The sequence below is a fragment of the Acanthochromis polyacanthus genome, chromosome 4 (assembly GCF_021347895.1).
Source record: "Acanthochromis polyacanthus isolate Apoly-LR-REF ecotype Palm Island chromosome 4, KAUST_Apoly_ChrSc, whole genome shotgun sequence".
In the NCBI taxonomy this organism is placed as follows: domain Eukaryota; kingdom Metazoa; phylum Chordata; class Actinopteri; family Pomacentridae; genus Acanthochromis; species Acanthochromis polyacanthus.
This window is the reverse complement of record NC_067116.1, coordinates 21175179-21194232: the sequence shown is the minus strand read 5'-3', so window position 1 is coordinate 21194232 and position 19054 is coordinate 21175179. Positions and strand designations below refer to the sequence as shown.

The 19054-nt window shown below is 41.4% G+C and overlaps 1 protein-coding gene across 3 annotated transcripts in view; it reads left to right on the top strand.

The window, feature by feature from the left end:
• adamts10 (ADAM metallopeptidase with thrombospondin type 1 motif, 10) overlaps positions 1–13306 on the top strand; it is a 56086-nt gene extending 42780 nt beyond the window's left edge. For all 3 annotated transcript variants that reach the window (XM_022201537.2, XM_051947543.1, XM_051947544.1), the window contains 8 exons: positions 1871–1951; positions 2049–2212; positions 2318–2444; positions 4235–4364; positions 5056–5260; positions 5996–6172; positions 8564–8729; positions 9676–13306. In XM_022201537.2, the coding sequence (XP_022057229.1) occupies positions 1871–1951; positions 2049–2212; positions 2318–2444; positions 4235–4364; positions 5056–5260; positions 5996–6172; positions 8564–8729; positions 9676–9785 (1160 nt within the window). In that variant the 3' untranslated portion in view covers positions 9786–13306. The remainder of the gene's footprint in view (positions 1–1870; positions 1952–2048; positions 2213–2317; positions 2445–4234; positions 4365–5055; positions 5261–5995; positions 6173–8563; positions 8730–9675) is intronic.
• Positions 13307–19054: the final 5748 nt, after the last annotated feature.

The window sequence follows — 19054 nt, the reverse complement described above, 5'->3', positions numbered from 1 at the left end:
TTAATGTGTGTCCTACCCATCGCCACTCCACCACCAAAATGTTTGTAGAGTTATGGACATCAAGCTTGTAGTTTATTTTCAGTTATTTTTTTGGCTTATTTGCCTGTATTTAGTGTACAGTGGAGATAGTCAAGGGGGAAAGACATGTGGTAAGTGGCTGTGGGTTGGACTTGAACCCATGACCGCTGCATCGGGCACTATAGCCGATGTTTTAAGGGTCACCCGCTCAACCTGTTGAGCTACAGGGGCACCTTATAATTGTGACTGTTGTGCAAAAAAAAACATCAGTTACATGCTGTTTTAAAATGTCTTGGGCAGGTTTTCCACATGATTTTAGAACCTGGCTGCAGAGATTTACTTCCATTCAGCCCAAAGAGCAACAACAAGGTTTATCCTAAAGATGCTGAAATTGGGTTTTAAATCATGTCAACATAAATGTTCACGTTTTGATCATATAGTTTATAAAATCCCATATGCTTTTTTATCAGTAAAATCTTTTTAGACTTAAACATCTGTCAAAAGTTCTAAACGTCTCAAAATAGTTGACTTGGTCACAAGCGCAGCACAGCATGTTCTCATCTCTAGCTAAACTCAAACTGCAGGCACAGACTGAGGGCTTATTCTGGTCACAGGCAAATTTATGAGCAGCTCAATCACTCAGTCATGTCTACAGCGAGCATTTGATTTCTCTGAACTCCTAAGGACTTCAGCCAGCACTTCTCCTCTCTTCTCTGCTTCAGTGGTTTAAAGGTTCCCTGTGGAGTTTTAGATCTCTAGTAGCACTATGGAGCGGTGTGTTGACGCATCATTGTTCTGTTTGTTTTGTGCGTGTTCATGCTACATATTGCAAAATTCTGAAAAAATTAAACAGCATCACCTTCAGTGTTTCAAGGAAATGTTTTCATCACATCTATTAAACTTCAGTGATGCAGTGTGTTTTAGTGAGTGGTACTAAATGTAAACAAAACTTCAAGCAAATTTCACAGGGCGCCTTTAAGTATGGTCTGTCTGTTGGTGTTGAAGACAAACAAGTCACAAAAATACCCGCAACACCTTTCAGACTGCACTTTGATATTCTGTCACTCAGAGTGATAACGTGGCCCTGGGATGAATCCAAAACTAGTGAACGTGCACTGTAAATATGAAAATACGACATGAATGTCTAGTAAACTAAAAGACTAGGTTAGTTAATACTGACGTGCTACTTAATTCTTGCGCTACTCTCAATACATGTGCATTAGTTTCCCTTCAAATCTAGTGTCGGGGTTTTACAGCTCCTCTGCTCTTTTTTTACTGTACAGGTCCCTGATTGTTAACGGAAGAAGCTCAGTCTCACACTTCTGAGGTAACTCTGCCTGTTTCTGAGGTCAGAAAACTCAGACGTTGTCCGTTTAAATTTCAACACCTCCGTCTACAAACCTAGTGCAAGGAAAGCTCTACTAAAAGGTCACAACCCAAACCGCACTGGAAGGAATTGTTTTATTCTTCCACTCTTTCATTCCTCCATCCTCTAGTGAACTGAAGTTATTTACAGGTCTGCAGTGGCCTTCTGGCCGGACAGCAGAGCAGAGAGAGGCGGGGTGGAGGTGAGATGAGCAGGAAAAGAAAGGGGACAAGAGACCAAATCAGATGGAGGGAATGGAGAGAAAAGGAGCAGAGAAGCCAGTTCTTGGCATAGTTCTTGCTCTCGAGCAAGGAGCCGAGCACAGCTGCCCAGGAATGCAGCTGGAATCTGGAGCCTCTGCTTAGTCCATTGGCGTCCCACAGAGCTAAACACTACTTATGCATCGCTCCCCTGATCCCTTTGTGAATAAACCTCCCTCACCTTGCGTTCATTTTTCCACTTTTTCTGGGTCTGTGTGTGTCTCAGGTTATGAAGAGGTGGTCCGGATTCCTAAAGGATCAGTGTTCATCCACATACAAGAGCTCAACATCTCCCTCAACTACCTGGGTAAGATGATACTCAAGGTGAATTTTAACATAAATGCCATTTAGTAACCCACAAAGAGAGATCATCCTAAATATTCCTGTAACTTTTATTCTCCTAGTGCTGAAGAGTAAAGGTGACCAGTTCTTTATCAATGGGAAGCTGACCATCGACACACCTCGCAGGTTCTCTGTGGCCGGTACTACCTTCCACTATAGACGTCCGACCGATGGGCCAGAAACTCTTGAAGCGCTGGGGCCAACAAATATCACTCTCATTGTTATGGTAAAATGAATTACAGGAGAAATGTTTCATGAATGAGGATGAACAAGTGAGCCATTCTTTGAAAAAGATGATTAAGCAGAAATTCAAAGTGTACGATGTTAATAGGTGCTGGTGAGAGAGGAGAACCCAGGCATCCACTATCGTTTCAACCCCCCAGTCAACAGGGATCTTTTGAGTGGATTTGCCTGGCATTACACCTCCTGGTCGCGCTGCTCAGCTCTATGTGCTGGAGGTAACAAACACAACAAAACTCACAACATGTCACTTTGGAGGACATTGCATTGAGTTACGTTTATTCCTTGGAGGCTTACCAGAATCGTTAGACATAACCACTACATGCTTCACACTAATGTTAAGCAGCGTTAAGTGATGTTTTTATGCTTAAGAGCACCAGAAACAAGTCGTGAAAATAGCATTAGCCTATCATTTACAGCAGATGTCACCTAAATGTTAAATTAGGTCAGTTTTATTAGATTTTTCATTACGATTAAAGTCAAGCAATTTGCGTTTAACACTTGGTTAAAAGTAGGTTCAGTTATTTTCTAAAACTCTTTGAAGTCACTGTGCACAGACATAACCCCTTGTAAAACCACAAATTGTCATTTTTACGCTTTGGTTTTTGCACAGATTAAACAGTAAATTAGAGTTTATTAGGTGCTAGTTGGCGAATTTTGTCACCTTTGGAGGCGAGGCTAACTGTTTTCCCATGTTTCCAGTCTCCACACTAAGCTAAGCTAAGCTAACCAACTGCTGGCAGTAGAGGCAGTGCATGTTTTCAGACAGACATGACACACGTTTGAGTTTTCTCATCCAAATAATACTAACAAATTTTACAAAAGACAATGTTTCTGTCAAAGGTTCTTCATTTTAGGCTGACGTTTAATCCATTCAAATCTCTCCCTTCTCCTCTTTTCATCTCTCACATAGATGAACAAACACACACAGATTCAGTGGCACACACACAGTGAACCATGAAAACACACAGCTGTACACAAACCCAGCTGTTCTGAGACTGAAGTTTTTTTGAAGTGCATGCTGAAGCCCGAGGCGTTTGAGCAGTTCACAGTCGTTGAAAATATCACACACAGCCAATCTCCCTTTTCCTCTATGGCCTTTGTAACTTAATGATGCGTGTTGCTTTACCTGATAAGAGCTTGTTTTCTGTCTGATAAATAAATTCTTGCACTCGGCATCCCCCACCCTTCTGGTGGGAAGAATGTGTACGTGGAGGCTAAACATTTAGCAGCAATGTAGCAGTTTTTATGGACATAGTTTTGTTCTTTTCTGAGACCTTTTTAATGAAATCAAACAGGCTTCTTGCTGTAAAATGGCCTTACCTGATTGACTTTGTGGAGCATTTCAGACCTTGTTATGTTTCCACCAGTGTTCTGCCACAGCTCTAGTGACCAGTAAGTAGCAAACTGACATCAGCTAAGCCTAACCCTAGTGAAGCACAGATATGCCATGATGTTTTGGTTGTTTTGTATTGCTGCCAACAACCATGTCTCTACACTGTCAGTATATTTTCATCTAGATAGTGTTGCAGGCATAAATTGTGGCCTTGGAGATGTTTTTATGTGCATCACATCCAGGTATGTGCGTTGCCTGTTAGAAGTCACTGAAGTGCAAAAAAGTTTTGAAGTCTTCGATTCATGCCATTGTGGTAAAATTCAAAGCAGTCTTCTTTGGCGTTGCTGTCACCAGTAGTGTGTACTTGTTGGGGTCTTGTGATTACAGTTGGTGCCTTAAACTTTCAGCATATCAGGGCGTCGCAGTTGAAGCCTCATCCTGTGCATGCGAACATAACTTTTTCTATACATTTTGACCTTTTGCCGACATGCAAACACAGTTTTAGGTCACAGAATATGGAAAAAGTATCCATGTCCTTGTAGAGTAGACCTCTATTTGACCCATATAGTTAATCTTACCAATGTAGCAGGTACCATGCATAAAAGGGAAAGTCAGTATGTAGCACTGATTCCTTGTTCTATGGTTGTTTTGTGTTGTCTCACCTCTTCTCAGGTGTGCAGATCCAGCAGGTGGTGTGTAAGAAGCAGACAGATTATACAGTCGTCTACAACCACTTCTGTGACAAGAAGAATAAACCCAAAGAGAAGAGAAGATCCTGCAATACTGAGCCGTGCTCCCCAAGGTTAGTGGTCTCTTGTCGATAAGATGTGATATTTTTCTTTTGATTCGCCACCTTTCCTGATGTATGAGTGTTTGTGTTTGCATTTTTCTGAATTATCATTTTATTCCATACTATCTGTTTATATTCCATGCCAGATTACTTTTTTGTTACATCTAGATAAAATAAACTAGTCATACTAGTTTATAAAATGATTTATGTTGATCACTATGAAAGACTATTAGGGCTATTGTATTAACTTTATTTCAGGTGTGTTGTTGGACATTTAGCCCTGCGATAGACTGGTCCAGAGTGTCCCCAGTGTCCCCTAAGTCAGCTGGGATAGACTAAAGCCCCCACACGACCCTACAGAGGATTAAGTGGTGTATAGACACTGGATGGATGGATGGATGGATGGATGGATGGATGGATGGATGGATGGATGGATGGATGTAGGGCATCTGATGTCCTATACATACTGTGTAATCCATTTCTTAGCGTGACATTTTTTCTTCATAAATTCAAATGTTTGTTTTTTGTGCTCACATTGTTTACAGATTTTGTATTTGTGCTTGTTGACCTTACCTTGACATGTTCTCAACTATTCCTACCTGTGATTCCCATTTGCACAGTATGCTCTCCCTCTGCAGTGTCTCCTCACTGTATTACGCAATAGAAATGAGCCCACTGAAAATGAACTCCTCTCTGCCTCTAGCTGGTGGACAGGAGAGTGGTCGGAGTGCAGTCGCAGCTGTAACGGTGGCCTGCGGACTCGGGTGGTGTTATGTAAACGGAGGATCTCTTCGACGGAGGAGAAAGTCCTGGACGACTCAGCCTGCACCCCCCCTCGCCCTTCACTCACTGAGCCCTGCAGCAACCACAGCTGCCCTCCTGAATGGCTGGCACTGGACTGGTCAGAGGTAGGCAGACGTCAGAGGTTTCCCATCATGCATTTATTTCTGCAATGTTTTTTAGTCAGCTCATGACTGATGTTGAACCAGTGCTTGAGTTTTCTACAAAATTCCTCTCAGATGAAGCAATAGTTTCTTTTCCAGTTGAACCTAAGAAACCCAAACATCTGCCAGCAGAAAGCCAGAGTACCTTAACTATGAAATACACAACACAGGCACGGAGCAGACAAATACATCATACTGAACATGTTGGTTCAGTGGTGGATACATATTATTGCACTTGTCTTGCAGGAATACCCTGACACATTTTAAATGTGACCCCTAGTTTGAGCTGTCTGGGGAAGTTTAAAGGTGTCAGTCAGTGGAGCTGTAACTCTGCTTTGCAACACGTCAGATTGATTTAACTACAGCATTTTGAAAAGTTCTTGTCCTTGCTCGCTGATTTGCCTTTGGAGCTGAAAAATGGTGTCAGAAGTGCATCAGTGTTCAAATTTCTCTGACATCTTGTGTTATGTAGCGATGGCACACGCATGAGAGGAATTATGTCCAGCTGTTTTACGGCAACTAAGTTGGCTCAGTTGTTTTTTTATGCAGCTGCTGCCCTCTGCTGGGTGGATTAAGAAGATTTCTTTTTGCATGACCGCTGTGACCCCCCCAGCTGCACCCACCCATCGTTTCCACCACCTTCTGCCTGATGGTTTACAGTTTTTCTCCCCCTTTCTTCCTCTCCCACTCTGTCTGCAGTGTACGCCCAGCTGTGGTCCTGGCTACAGGCGCCGTGTGGTCTTGTGCAAGAGCGGGGAGAGCGGCGACACGCTGCCAGAATCCAAATGCCCCAAACAAGGCCGGCCCACCTCCAGGGTGCGCTGTAACCTGCAGCGCTGCCCTCCTCCTCAGTGGGTTACGGGTCCCTGGGGAGAGGTAAGAAACTGAACACTTTTATTTCTGTTTATTTTGGTATGCACTCTATAAATTATTTTAGTCTTTAGCACAAAACCGAATTATTACCACATCAAAATGTATTAATATGTATTTATGCCCTGTATATTTATAGTACTATTATTCGATAACATATACTGCTCCACTATCAAGAAAAGCTGCTGCACTCCTTGGAAAAAAAAGACCTGGTGCAGCTGTTTGCTTCAAAGAAGTAATCTAATTAGCGTTAGCAATTACCGCCTCTCTGTTTTATCAGCCAAAAGACATTTGAACGGCAACCAGTGAATAATCAGAGCCGTCACCATAATGTTGGATGCAGGAGGCCCAATCTTTGGCAACCAACCCAGATCAGTGCTTGGCATGTCTTGACACTTCAGCATGATGATCAACTCTGCCTCCTATCCAAAGAGCTGAGGAAATCACATCTCTCAGTGACACAGTGGCACTGTCTGAGGTGCGAAGACCAGGAGCTGGCAGGATCTCTGTTGGCGGTTACACCTACTTTTGGTATGGACGGCTCGTTGGCAGACACATGGGGGGTTTAACATTGTTGTGCCTGATCGGCTCTTGCCCGCAGTACTGGATGACACCCTTGTTAGTGAGTGAATAATGAGGAGTAATATCTCTACAGGAGAAGCATTCCACAATCAGCTTCGCTCAACTTGCAGAAATCATTCATTGAGGTGCTGAGGAGAGACAGGGAGGAGGATGTGCATGAAATCTGTGAGCAGGTCAACCACCATCTTTGGTCTAATGACCAACGTCCTGCTGACAGAGGTGTCCAGGCGCTGTGTTCTCCCAATTCACATTCTCAAGCTATTCAATTAAAGCAGCTGATGGATGCTTTCAGACAACAGTGCAATTTTGTCTCGCTGGGCCTCTTACTTTGAGCAGCTTTTGACTGTTGCACCTTGGTATTGGGTTGATGATGAGGAGTGTACCAGTTCTCGCTGCGGACCCATCTATCAATTATGAGCCTCCTGATGTGGATGAAATCTGCCATGTAGTTGGCCAGTCGAAAGCGGGAAAAGCAGCGGGACTTTGATGCATTCCTGGACAGCTCCTTAAGGCTGGTCAGCTTCCAGGGCTCCTTGCATTGTGCAAGATCTTTTCCCTTGTTTGGGAATCTGGAAAAGTGGCCTAGTTGTCCCAGTCTGGAAAGGACAGTGCAACGACGCAGACTGTAGCAACTATCGAGGCATTACACTGCTCTCAGTGCCTGGCAAATGTGTTTGCACGTGTTATTTTGAACCACATCTAACCTCAGCTGCTTGCCACTCACCGGACAGAGCAGTCAGGATTTACCCCTAAGAAGTCAACAACAGACCACATCTTGGCTGTTTGAGGACTAATTAAGCTTAAGTGGGAATTTTGATAGAAGATCTTTGAAGCCTGTGTTGACTTCCACAAAGCGTTTGTCTCTGTCCATCAAGACATGCTCTGGCAGATTCTGAGGCTCCATGGGGTCCCGCAGACATTTATGAATCTCGTCATTGTTCTTCACACTGGTTCTGTGGGTGCTGTTCCCATTGAAAGGTGTGTCTCTGAACGCTTTCTAGTTACTGCAGGAGTTTGTTCTTCCTTCAACTCTGTTGGATGCCCGCATGTACTGGGTTATGGGGTGTGTGATGAGGTCCACACCAGATGTGGGAGGGTGAGTTGAAGAGGAAAAGATCATGAATCTTGCTGTGCGCTTTCAAACCTCAGCAGAGTCAGAGTGTCTTTGCTTGCGGATCTCCTGGATCAAGACCCAAGTCCAGGCTTTTAATGACTTCTTGGACGCAGCTCTACCAACTGTGTCAAAGATCTTGGGCTATTGCTGGCATGACTTTGTATGTCACAAACAACTGTATAACGAGACCCAAAAGGCACACATCTCCTGCATCATTTAGGATTGGCAACTGCGTCACTTTGGCCATGTGTTGTGCTTTGCAGTTTGTGACACTGCTTGCTGTTGCTACTTTGCTGGGCCTTCTTGGGCGCGTCTCAGAGGATGTCCACATTTCATTTGGTCGTTGACATGGCAAAGTGCTCCTTCAGCTCCCCATCCTGACCTATATTGATGTTTAAGTTACATTTTTTTAATGGGAAACAAAGTGTGTTGAGATTGAACAAACAAGATCTAAACTGTGAATCAGTGAGCTTTAGATGTGGTGCTACAGTATTTAGAATAAGCTGGTACGGCTAACAGTTAGATTGCTGTGGATCAGTTTAGTTTGAGCCTAAGCTAACTGGTGGCGAACTGACTTATGTCATCTCTGTGCTGCTAAAAAAATGATGAAGTTCGTTTTCAAACTATTTCTTTCATAGATCAGTGTTTGTTTGGTGAAGGATTCCTAGTATCTGTATGTTAAATATGTTACTGTTCTTCAGTGTTCTGCCAGGTGTGGCCTGGGTCAGGAGATGCGTTCGGTGCAGTGTTTGACTCACACTGGCCAGCCGTCCAACGAGTGTCTGGAGCATCAGCGACCTGCAGCCATGCAGCAGTGCAAGAGCAAATGTGACCTCAGTCTTCCTGTCAGTACAGACAACCCTGAAGGTCAAAGTTCAGTCCTTCTAGTCTCTATCTTTCAGTCTCATGTTTCATACAAATAACAGTGCCACCTTCAAATTTGTATTTAAATTATAGATGACCACTTTGTGAAGTTTGAAGTCCCAGTTTACAGAATAATTTTCTTCTGTATTGTACTATATTCACTTCAATACATCTGCTTTATTTCAATATCCTTAACTCTAACTTAACAGTATTTATAATTTATACTACTATTCAAATGTATGGGGACATCCAGGCAATTTCACATTTTCCATGAAAACTCACTTTTATTCATGTACTAGTGTAATTACACAAGGGTTTTCTAATCATTATTAAGACTGTCAACACCATTAGCTAACACAATGTAGCATTAGAACACAGCAGTGATGGCTGCTGTAAATGTTCCTCTGTACCTCTATGTAGATATTCCATTAAAAATCAGCTGTTTCCAGCTAAAATAGTCATTTACCACATTAGCAATGTCTGGACTGTACTTCTAAATCATTTAATGTTATCTTAATTGAAAAACTATGCTTTTCTTTCAAAAATAAGGACATTTCTAAGTGACCCCAAACTGTTGGGCGGTCGTGTAAATGTAGTGATTTTTCAAAATTAGGTGAAATTAAGCTTTCCTTTTTAGTTAAGAGACCATAACTATTTTGGTAACCCATCCAGGGCAATTCAAATGTCAGCAATAAAATGAGGAACACTACAAGAGCAGGGGATTGATGTAGTAATCTGTTAACTAGAATACCTCATACATTATATGTATCATAAATACACCATCAACAAAACGAAGTACTGGAAAACAAAGACACATAGCACAAATAAGTTGCTTTTGAGTTCAAGCTGTCAGTGTGTCCAAATATCAAAGCCCTTGATCAAATCACCGTGACTTCAGACTCATTCATTAATGAAGCTGTAACTTATTTTCTGCTTTTCTTCATTGCAGAATGCAAAGATGTGAACACTGTGGCTTACTGCCCCCTGGTGCTCAGGTTCAAGTTCTGCAGCCGGCCATACTTTAGACAAATGTGCTGCAAGACCTGCCAGGGACGCTGACACCTCGAACCACACAGCATCCATCTTTGGGTCCTGAACACTCCCACAGTAAGCCTGAAAGCCTCCCACTCAGCCTCCCAACAGCAGCACTCACACTGCCTCTGTCAGAGCAGTTTGGGATCTAACTGGGACTCTGTCGTACAGACGCCTGGTCCTGTAACTGGCCAGATGGACCCTTTTTTCTCCACCCAGAATCCAGATCAGACGTCTCTCCAGGCCGAGCTGGACCAAGCCAGCCTTAGCTGAGCTAATACATTCCACTGGAGGGAGGGCTGCTGACACCTGGAGAGGCAGAGAGAGGGAGAAACTCTCCTCCATCATCTTTTAGGATGAAATCTCTCTCTCTGTCTCTCTAAACTTTGCCTTTGTTGTAATATTTTGGTGCTACTATATTTCACTTTGGCCACAGGACTGGTCGCAGTACTTTGAGTTCCATTTGTGTTTGCTTGAGTGGCCTAAAACTTTAGCCTGATCTCCTAAGCCTGGATGTTAACAGGTGATGTTTGTCTAGTTATGAATTTAAATCCACTTTGTAAAGAAAATGATTTTCCAGATATCTTTGCCCACAAAAAGTAGTATCTTATCTTATGAAATGAAGGATTTGTCTTTATGTTATCTGATAGTTGTTACTTGACCACGTTGTTGTATGTTACTGCTTCGTTCCGTATCAACATATTCATTAAGTCCTCTCTGTTATTTAGCTGAAGTATGAGCAGAGTTTGATTTGCACAAAGAGTCAGCAGTCAGAGGTCTTGTGTATTTTATGTTTGCGTTCATGTGATTTGACTTGATGTCTCAGTGTAAGCTCTAATTGTCTCACTGCAGTGAACCTGCCACAGTCTTGCCATTTTAGTTGCTTTAACGCCACCACCTCTGCGGTAAAACAGCGCTTCTTGCTGCAAAGAGATGGAGCCTCAGTAATGTGAGCAGAACCAGCTAACTCACCGGGACATTTTCAGATCCCAGGATGTTATTTTGTGTTGTGGCTGCAGACTGTGGCGGCTTGTGCATAAAGTCTATAAAAAGGAACTTAGTGTCATTATCTGAAAATCCCTCAGCGCGGCCTTGCTGTTTATTCTTTATTTGTATTATTTTTACCACTTGTTCAACAGTCTGAGCGATTTGTACTGTGAGTGGAAGTTCAGAACACAGTGAGCCACAGTGAGTCAGTCCTACCGGAAGGAACAGACCCAGTGATGATGAGTGAAGACCTCTGACTACGCTGCTTTCAAAGAGCATTTTGTAGCGGGGGTGTTAATCTGAGGAGGGATTTGCACGCATAAAATATCTGGTTTCTTTGTGGCACAGATCTAATGTATTCATGGCTGCCTGAAACCTTCATTCAGACTGCTGTGTCAAGATTTCTGCTACAAAGATTGATAAATTTGAGCTAATTTAAACTAGTTGTCCATCGTGATAATGTTAAACCTGCAATAGCTTTTTTTTTTTTTGGCCATGTATAGATACAACACTGATATATAATAGGTTGATAAGTTGAGTTTCTGATCACCTGGCTCATGGCAGGACTATGTTCACAGAGTTTTTTGTCTCCAACTCCCGAGGGACTTATTTGGCTCTAAAGCTGCTCTTTACCGACTAGTCATCTTCTGTCTGTCTGTTGTTTGGTGCTCAGCAGGTGCACTGTGGGTTTTAGAGGTTTTTCTCTTGAAAACAGCTGCATGCTGCAGCCAAAAACTACTCTGTGAGAAAAAAAATGAACCCAAACAGTAACAAGAGCTGAAACTCACTATGAAGCTCACTAAATCTGAAAGAAGCTGCAGATTCAGGTAACAATTCTCTACAGGTTCTTGACTATCAGCCACCACTTTCACACTGTCACTTGGTACATAGTTAATATAAAATACAAACATTGTAGCCTCAACACACTCTGTGTATCACTGTTAACTGAAATCACAAAATCAAAAGCCTAAAAATCATCAGCAGGACAGCACAGCAAGGAAACGGTTTAATAATGTATCGATTTTTCTTCTTGTGTGAAACCGCATCAGGTTTCTTCCTTTCAAAGACAGTGATGTTAATAAGTGACCCAAAGGAAACGCATCACCTGACCTAAATCTGTGTCACACTGATGAGTTCAATGACACATTTTTAAAGCTGCAGTTTCAGCTGTTCCTTTATCCTGCACAGAATAATTTTAGAAACGCTTCGTAAGAGGCTCAGAGATCGGTCATCATGGCTGACGGCATCACTGTGACATCTGCTCTGAGGTCTGCTGCGCTCACGGCTGGAAGCAGCTCTGTGTAAAACTAAATGTCACTTCATTTCATTGTAAAGAGAGGAAGCTGCAGTATGTCTTTACTGGGATTAGCTGCAATGTACCTTTTTTTCTTGTGGTGCTTCGGTTTGGAATGGTGCTATTAGTTCATCGTTTGAATTATCAGTTTAACAATTGTTAAAATCTTTTATTATGTAGAAATCCATTTGAGCCTTTTGTAATAACAATCTGCAGAGCTGGCCTGAGGTATTAGAGTGCAGTTAGGACCCAACAGGGGCACTCTTTGGGGGTCTCTGGGTATTTTTTTTTTTTAAATTTAATTCACTTTCCCTGACTTGGATTAAGTGCTCCCCAAATCCCAGAAATGCAGCTTAACAAACACGTTTTATGATTATGCCAAATTCTGTAAACTTTTCAGATGAGCTCTAGGAAAGATATTGGCATTTCCAAGCTCTCTGATAATTTGGACATATACAGATAAACATTTTGGTCTGCTTTTGTTTGCGGTTAACCAAATTTATATAAAATGTGCATAAATACTCAAATATTTGCTAGTTAACCATGTGGAGCACAGAAATGTTAATTATATGTACAGTTAGTACATTCAGTTGTATGATATCAGAGTGTCACTAACTCATCCCTGCAGTTTATTAGGACTGAATAGGTAGAAATACGATCTAACACTTTGCATCTCACAAACTGCTTCAGAAGAGATTTCCAGAATCACTGCCAGAGAAAATCCAGATTCAGGCTCCATTTACACCTGATACTAACATGTATTCTTAGTATCTCGACTGTCAATATTCAACTTACTTTGATGATGCTTTTAATTTGTAAATCCCTTTTTGGGGCTACTTTTTCTGGACTTGCTTAAGCTAGCAGGAAGAGGGAAGGTAAGTGCCTTTTCAACTTGCTTATTTGATCAGATTTTCCATAAATGTGGTCACAGTGTTACGTTTCCATGTGCTGAGTTCTGTGTTTCCTGTTATCTAGATAAGTTATCTGGATTTGTTATTATCAGGTGTAAACCGGTGTCATTTTTTTCTCTGTGTATTTTTCCTGGACCCATAAGGATTCCTCATGCAGAGCAGTGAACCAGTTCTTATTCAGAGTAAAACGGAGGGACAGTACCGGTATTTGTTGTTTGTTTTTCACATGCTAATTATAACATGACATGTACTGTATATTGTTCAATACTATAGGAGATGAACCCATGTGTTCCCAATGTACATCTTTTTAAAAGGAAATATTAAATTGATTAAACATGGTGCATTGTTGATTTTAAGATGTTTTTTTTGTTTTTTTTTTATCATTTCAGCTTTCATGCTTATATTTGTATTACCACTTGAGAGAACTTACATAAATGTACTGAAATATTCCAGTTCAGCCTCCAGACAGGTTTAGATCATCAGTCATCTATTTGTGGATGTAACTGATGTCATGGAAAAGATGAAGTAAGACCTTCTTCCTTTTGTCTGGCTTCATTCATCAGTGGGATCTTTATGGAAGAGAACAACGCTGTGAGACAGTGAGTCATAGTGGCACCCGTCATTTTATTTTTGGTTGATGACCTCTTCGACTTGATGAAAGTTCAGTGGAATATGGGAAGAGAGAAGGACTGTTGTTCTGTTCTGTTACAGGTCAATTCAACATTTGGTTGTTACTAAGAAAAAGTTGGTTTTCAAGTCACATGCAAACAAAACTACTGCAGTATTAATGTTATTATAGATTAATTAAGGAAGCAGCTATGAATAAACACCTACAACTCCATCAGATGAACTAAATAGTTTTTTTAATTGTCTTACAGATACTTTATACTAGATAAGGTTTGATAAGAATCACTGTAATCTGATAAAACCAAACAAAACACAACCAAAAGGACTTTACATGCTCTAATTTCACACCACAAATATGGCCATTTTAACCTTCAGCTACTGTTTGAATTTGGCAGCCCCTAGTGGTTGTGTCAGGACTTTTGTCTTGACATCTCTGAACCCCAACAGCACAGCTTTGACCCTGGAGACACCGAGTGTGAATGAACTAAAAGAGACACCAAGTTTCGACTGAAAGAATAAAACTTCAACAAACTGAAGAGATCATCTGATTCTGAAATGTGTTGCTCTCATTGATGTCAGGGTGTAAACAGAGGAAGAGCCCCTCCTGGAATCTGATTGGTTATTAAGGACTAAACCAGATCTAAAACAGGATGTTAAACAACCACAAACAGATATGATGACCACAAGTGTAAAGAGACTCTGAGGAGGGGACACAAGATTGGAAGGTACAAGGAGCAGATCAAGACATTAAAAAGTTAGAGAGACGATCAACCACACGAAGGTGCAGAATGATCACAAAAAGATGCAAATAAGATGCAAATAGACACGTACAAAAACCAGATGAAGAAATAAAATTAGCAAGACACAAAATTAAGAATAGAGTGATTTAAAAAAACATGCGACCACAAAGTGACTCAAAACAAACTAAAAGGTGAAAACAGAAAAGATGCAGAACATGACATAAAACAGAAGCAACAGCCACAGTAGGTGCAGAACAAGTGTAAAGATACACAGTAAGATACAAACCGACACATAAAACAACCTTAAAAAACACATAAAATGAACACAAAGGCACAAAAATAAATGCAGAATAGGAAAAAACATTTTGCCAAATCAAGATGTTGCCTCAAAGTGAGATGCAAAAAGAAAACTTTCCACCCAAACTGAAAGTTCCTGTACCTGCCCATGAACATGAGACCTCGCTGATCCACTGTGCAGCAACTTCAGTCAAAGTGAAGGTAAACAGCAAAAATCGTACAGATTGACACCTTCACACTCACTCCAGTACACTCTGCCTGAACCCATCGGTAATCATGGGCGTTGAAAGCAGCGGCCTCTCACAACACAAACACAATGTGAAGCAACCACAGCCTGGGTGGAGCCGGCAGCTCACAACTGAAACACCATCATTTGGCAACAGGTTGAAGATAATGATCCCCTTGTGGTCGCTGCTGCCATCAACACTCGTCTGCTGTGCGGCCCATGAATTGGTTTGACTAATTGTGCCGTTAACCTTAGATACCTGCCGTTGGCAAACCCTGGCTTCAGCCCGGCTGGTTGGGTCACTCCTTCATCCTCTGATGAGCATGAGGGAAATACAGAAGTAGCAGCTCGAGCACTGTGTGGTGAGTTTGTGCTTCAGTGTGTCAGAGCAGTTCTTGTTTCACACATTGTCTATGGGAGTATGAGGAAGTAGGTTTTGAATCTTGCTCTGGATGCCTTGTAGGCTGCTGTCGGCTCCGAGGGTCCCGCTGTGGTGCGATGGCTGCAGTCTGAAGAGGTCAACCTGTGGATTTTAACCAGACGCACACAAACACACACTCTCCGGACAGTGAGGAGGAGGAGGAGGAGGAGAGGCAGGAACGATGGTACAGTACCACACCTTCATTCATCTAAACGGCTGTAACATCTGTGCTCACTAATGCTGCCGGGTCTCTGCCACCTGCCGCCTCAGAGATTTTAAAAGTTTGGGCCTTATGATGCTTTGTTGCCATAGAAAACAGTTTTCTAGTTGCAGAAGTGACAGCAGCTCGTGATGAGCTTGATTTTATATCTGCGGTTTCCTTTCTACAAGAGAAAGAACAGTATTTTGTCCTGTAAAGTCAGTTTTGACATGATAAGAGAAGTGATAGCATCTCCTAAAAGATCATCCCGTCGGGGAAATTCAGCTCCCTCACAGCAGCAGCAGCAGCAGCAGCAGTAGGGTGAATTTCCTCTTTTTCAGGACGAATATTCTCATTGAGTCTCTCACGAACAGAACAAACTGCTTGCATTGCTGCGTGCTCTGATTTGTGATCACATTTTAGATTAAAACATTCATTTTGGAGCAATGAAAGTCAAAAAACACACAGATGTGCAGTGGATAAAAAACAAAAAATTGACCAAAATTAATGTGTATGTGCTAAAACAAGCTAAAGGAAAGCATTAGCTGGGATTTAAAGTGAACATACTGTGCTGCAGTGTAGTTTCACAGAGTGTTTAAAGTGATCTGGGTATAAATAAGTGAGCTACAGGCAGCTGCAGGAAGAGAACCAGTAGCATGTACAAAGTTTAGAGGGTTTCACAAGAGGCAGTGATGAGGTGAGAGGGGGAAGTGGATCGCAGGAGAGGCCTATAGTTTCTGTCACAATACTTCCTCACACTCAGAATCAGCTCCACACATCGACAATCACAGACTATCTGTGAACTCACAGCATGCAGCTATAGTCTCTTTATCATATCTAAACAGCTACATTTATAAAGTGAGGGTCCTCAAAATAGGCCGATAGATACCAGTTTTTGTTCCTGTTTTCACTCCATACTGCTCCTGTGCGTGACAGTGCCCTCAGATATTAGAACTTTAAAAATATGTGCCCCATTTAAATATGACAGTGAACGCATCAGAGCGGCGTCTGATAGAAATAACTAGAAATTAAAGTTCCTGTTCGATACGGTGAAGCGCTCAGATGTCTTTTGTCGTGACTGAAACAAACCACAGTGTGACGCCGGTGACTGGCATTTCGTTTGCGGTTCCCAAGTCATCAGATATTTGCATTTTTAACTCTGCAGCAAATTCTCTCAAGTAACTGATCAGTAAAGAGCTGAAAATGTTTCTCAATGAAAACTGGCCACAGTGACGTCACTGGAGGGTTCTTTCTGGTAAAAGACGTTGCGTGGTTGAAATGTTTTTTTCTAATGATTCAAGCATCGCAAATAAATGTCATTCAGGGAAAATATTGTTATGAATCACAAAAAACATACTTGTATCATGTTCATAATCTAATTAAGGGCACCACTTCATGCAGTGTGTAAGTCTGTAAAGAAAGTTTAGTAGAAATTATTGGAAGTTACTGAGGTAGAGGAAGCTGGTTACAGCTGAACGTCATTGTCCACAGGCCACACGACTGATTAACAACTAGTTTCACTCATATTATGTTGATCTGAGGTTCATCTGTACCAACAGGATGACTAGGTGAGTGGTAGACAATATCTGGTCCAACAATCAGATCCAGTTCAGACAGAAAGCAAAGCAAATGTAATGAAACTTACGTCAGTTTGCAGCTGACATTTAAACAATTGTCTGTGGCAAATAGAAATGATTCAGTAGTCGCTGCTGCAAGAGTGCTGCTTTCTGTCCTATCGCCCCCAAAAACCCTTCACACTCCTGACATGAGAAGACAATACTTGTAATGTTCAGCTTGTGAAAAAGTGATTCATTTTCAGATGGAGTTAAAGAGAAAGAAACAGCAAAAAATCCTGTAACTCACTTGTCTGAATCTGAATGGCAAAAAAAAAAAAAAAAAAAATCAACCCTTTAAAATTCTGCAGGTGTAATTTTAGTAGCATCACTTCCAATTATACATCACTCGAAAACACAATGCTTCACAATACAATGGTGTAAGCTATTTAAAGATACCAACATGACAGCAACAATAACAGCAGTGGCAGTAACCTGCACTAAATTAAGAGAGCATAAGAAGCAAAGTGTTGCTTTTATAGTTCCCTGTAGCGCCGCATACTTGTTAAGTCACCACACAAGAGTCCAAGGCACTAAATGCTTTAGTCTTTTTGGTGAAAGGGGATGAATTTTAAAGAGTTCAAAATCCATAAGGGTTCTGTAAGCAATAGGGTCACTTATCTCAAAATCTGCATTATGTGCTCTAATTAATGGTTACTGCTTCTGTATTTATTCTTTTCTCATGTCCTCAGAAGTTCTTTAAAAAAGGCCAAAATCACAAATGGATCCTGCTAACAACCTTGTTACAGTGGTACAGGTCCCTTCAATGTGATGGACCTGGGTCTGGTTAGAGTCTGTAGTTTATATGGACTGTAGACAGTTTGTAAAAGATGAAACATGAGGTCAACCACTGGTTTGTGGACTTGGATTTTTACTAATAAGAGGTGAATATGACTGAGAATCTGAGGACTCTTTAGCCAGGTACTAAAGCTTTCCTTGCTTTATTGTCTATTTTACTCTGACTGAACTATAATATACAAATTAACTTTATGCTGTATTGAAGGAGACTTAAAACTAGCAGTTAAGACCATAAACCTACAAGGAAAATGTTCACCAGGGCGACAAATCCAGTAAAAAGTGTGGTCATTTTCTCAAAGCTTTCTATACAATGTGAAGACTCGCCCCCTGCTGGCTGTTTAAAGAATGCAGGTTTTATGCCTCTTACCATCTTTTTGTTTTAAACAGTCTATGATTTAGACCTAACCTAAAATCCACAGTCTGGCTACTATAATGAATGAAAACAGGCCAAATGTTTATAGTCTGGAGCTACAAAGAGTCCCTATGTCCCTAAAAGCTACACTGGACCTTTTAATATATTAGAAATAACAACAACAATAAGCTTTATGTTATTTTCAGATTGGTATGGAGCTGACAGCTACAGACAGTAAAACCTTTCTTTGAATAAAGCTTCTCTTTTATCTGGAGCATCAGAACATTTCTTGGGCACTTGCTGGGTATTTCTGTAATCTGCCCCATCTTGGTTCATACAGTTGCTCGTCTTTTTTGCTCTGGCAAACAGCTGTTGCTAGCTGCAGTAAAACACATTGCTAGTGATGCACCAGTACTGCAGTGTCACACAGATGCCACATTGAGACTCCACTGTACTGTAAAAAACAGAGAGATTTAATTGTTGTTGTCTCTGTGGTGTGGACTCGTTTGGTGAGGGTTGAATGCTTATTTATCCATTTTAGCCTGGACAGTGTGAAACTGATAGAATGCAGCTTTTAGTTTGTTGGGGTTTTAAATAGATTTCAAATTGTGACTTCCGTCTGAATTACCCCTCAAGGGCATTTAAATTTAGAACCACATTCTACCTCGTGGCACCTCACATCACACATCCTGTGTAATTGTGTGCGCTTAGTCTAGCAGCGCTCTACATGACAATGAGCCTAAGATGTTATCTGTCATCGATACACACCACATTTTGCATCTTTTTGTTCCCGTTCCTGAAACCTTAGTCTGACACAGTTTACATCTTAAG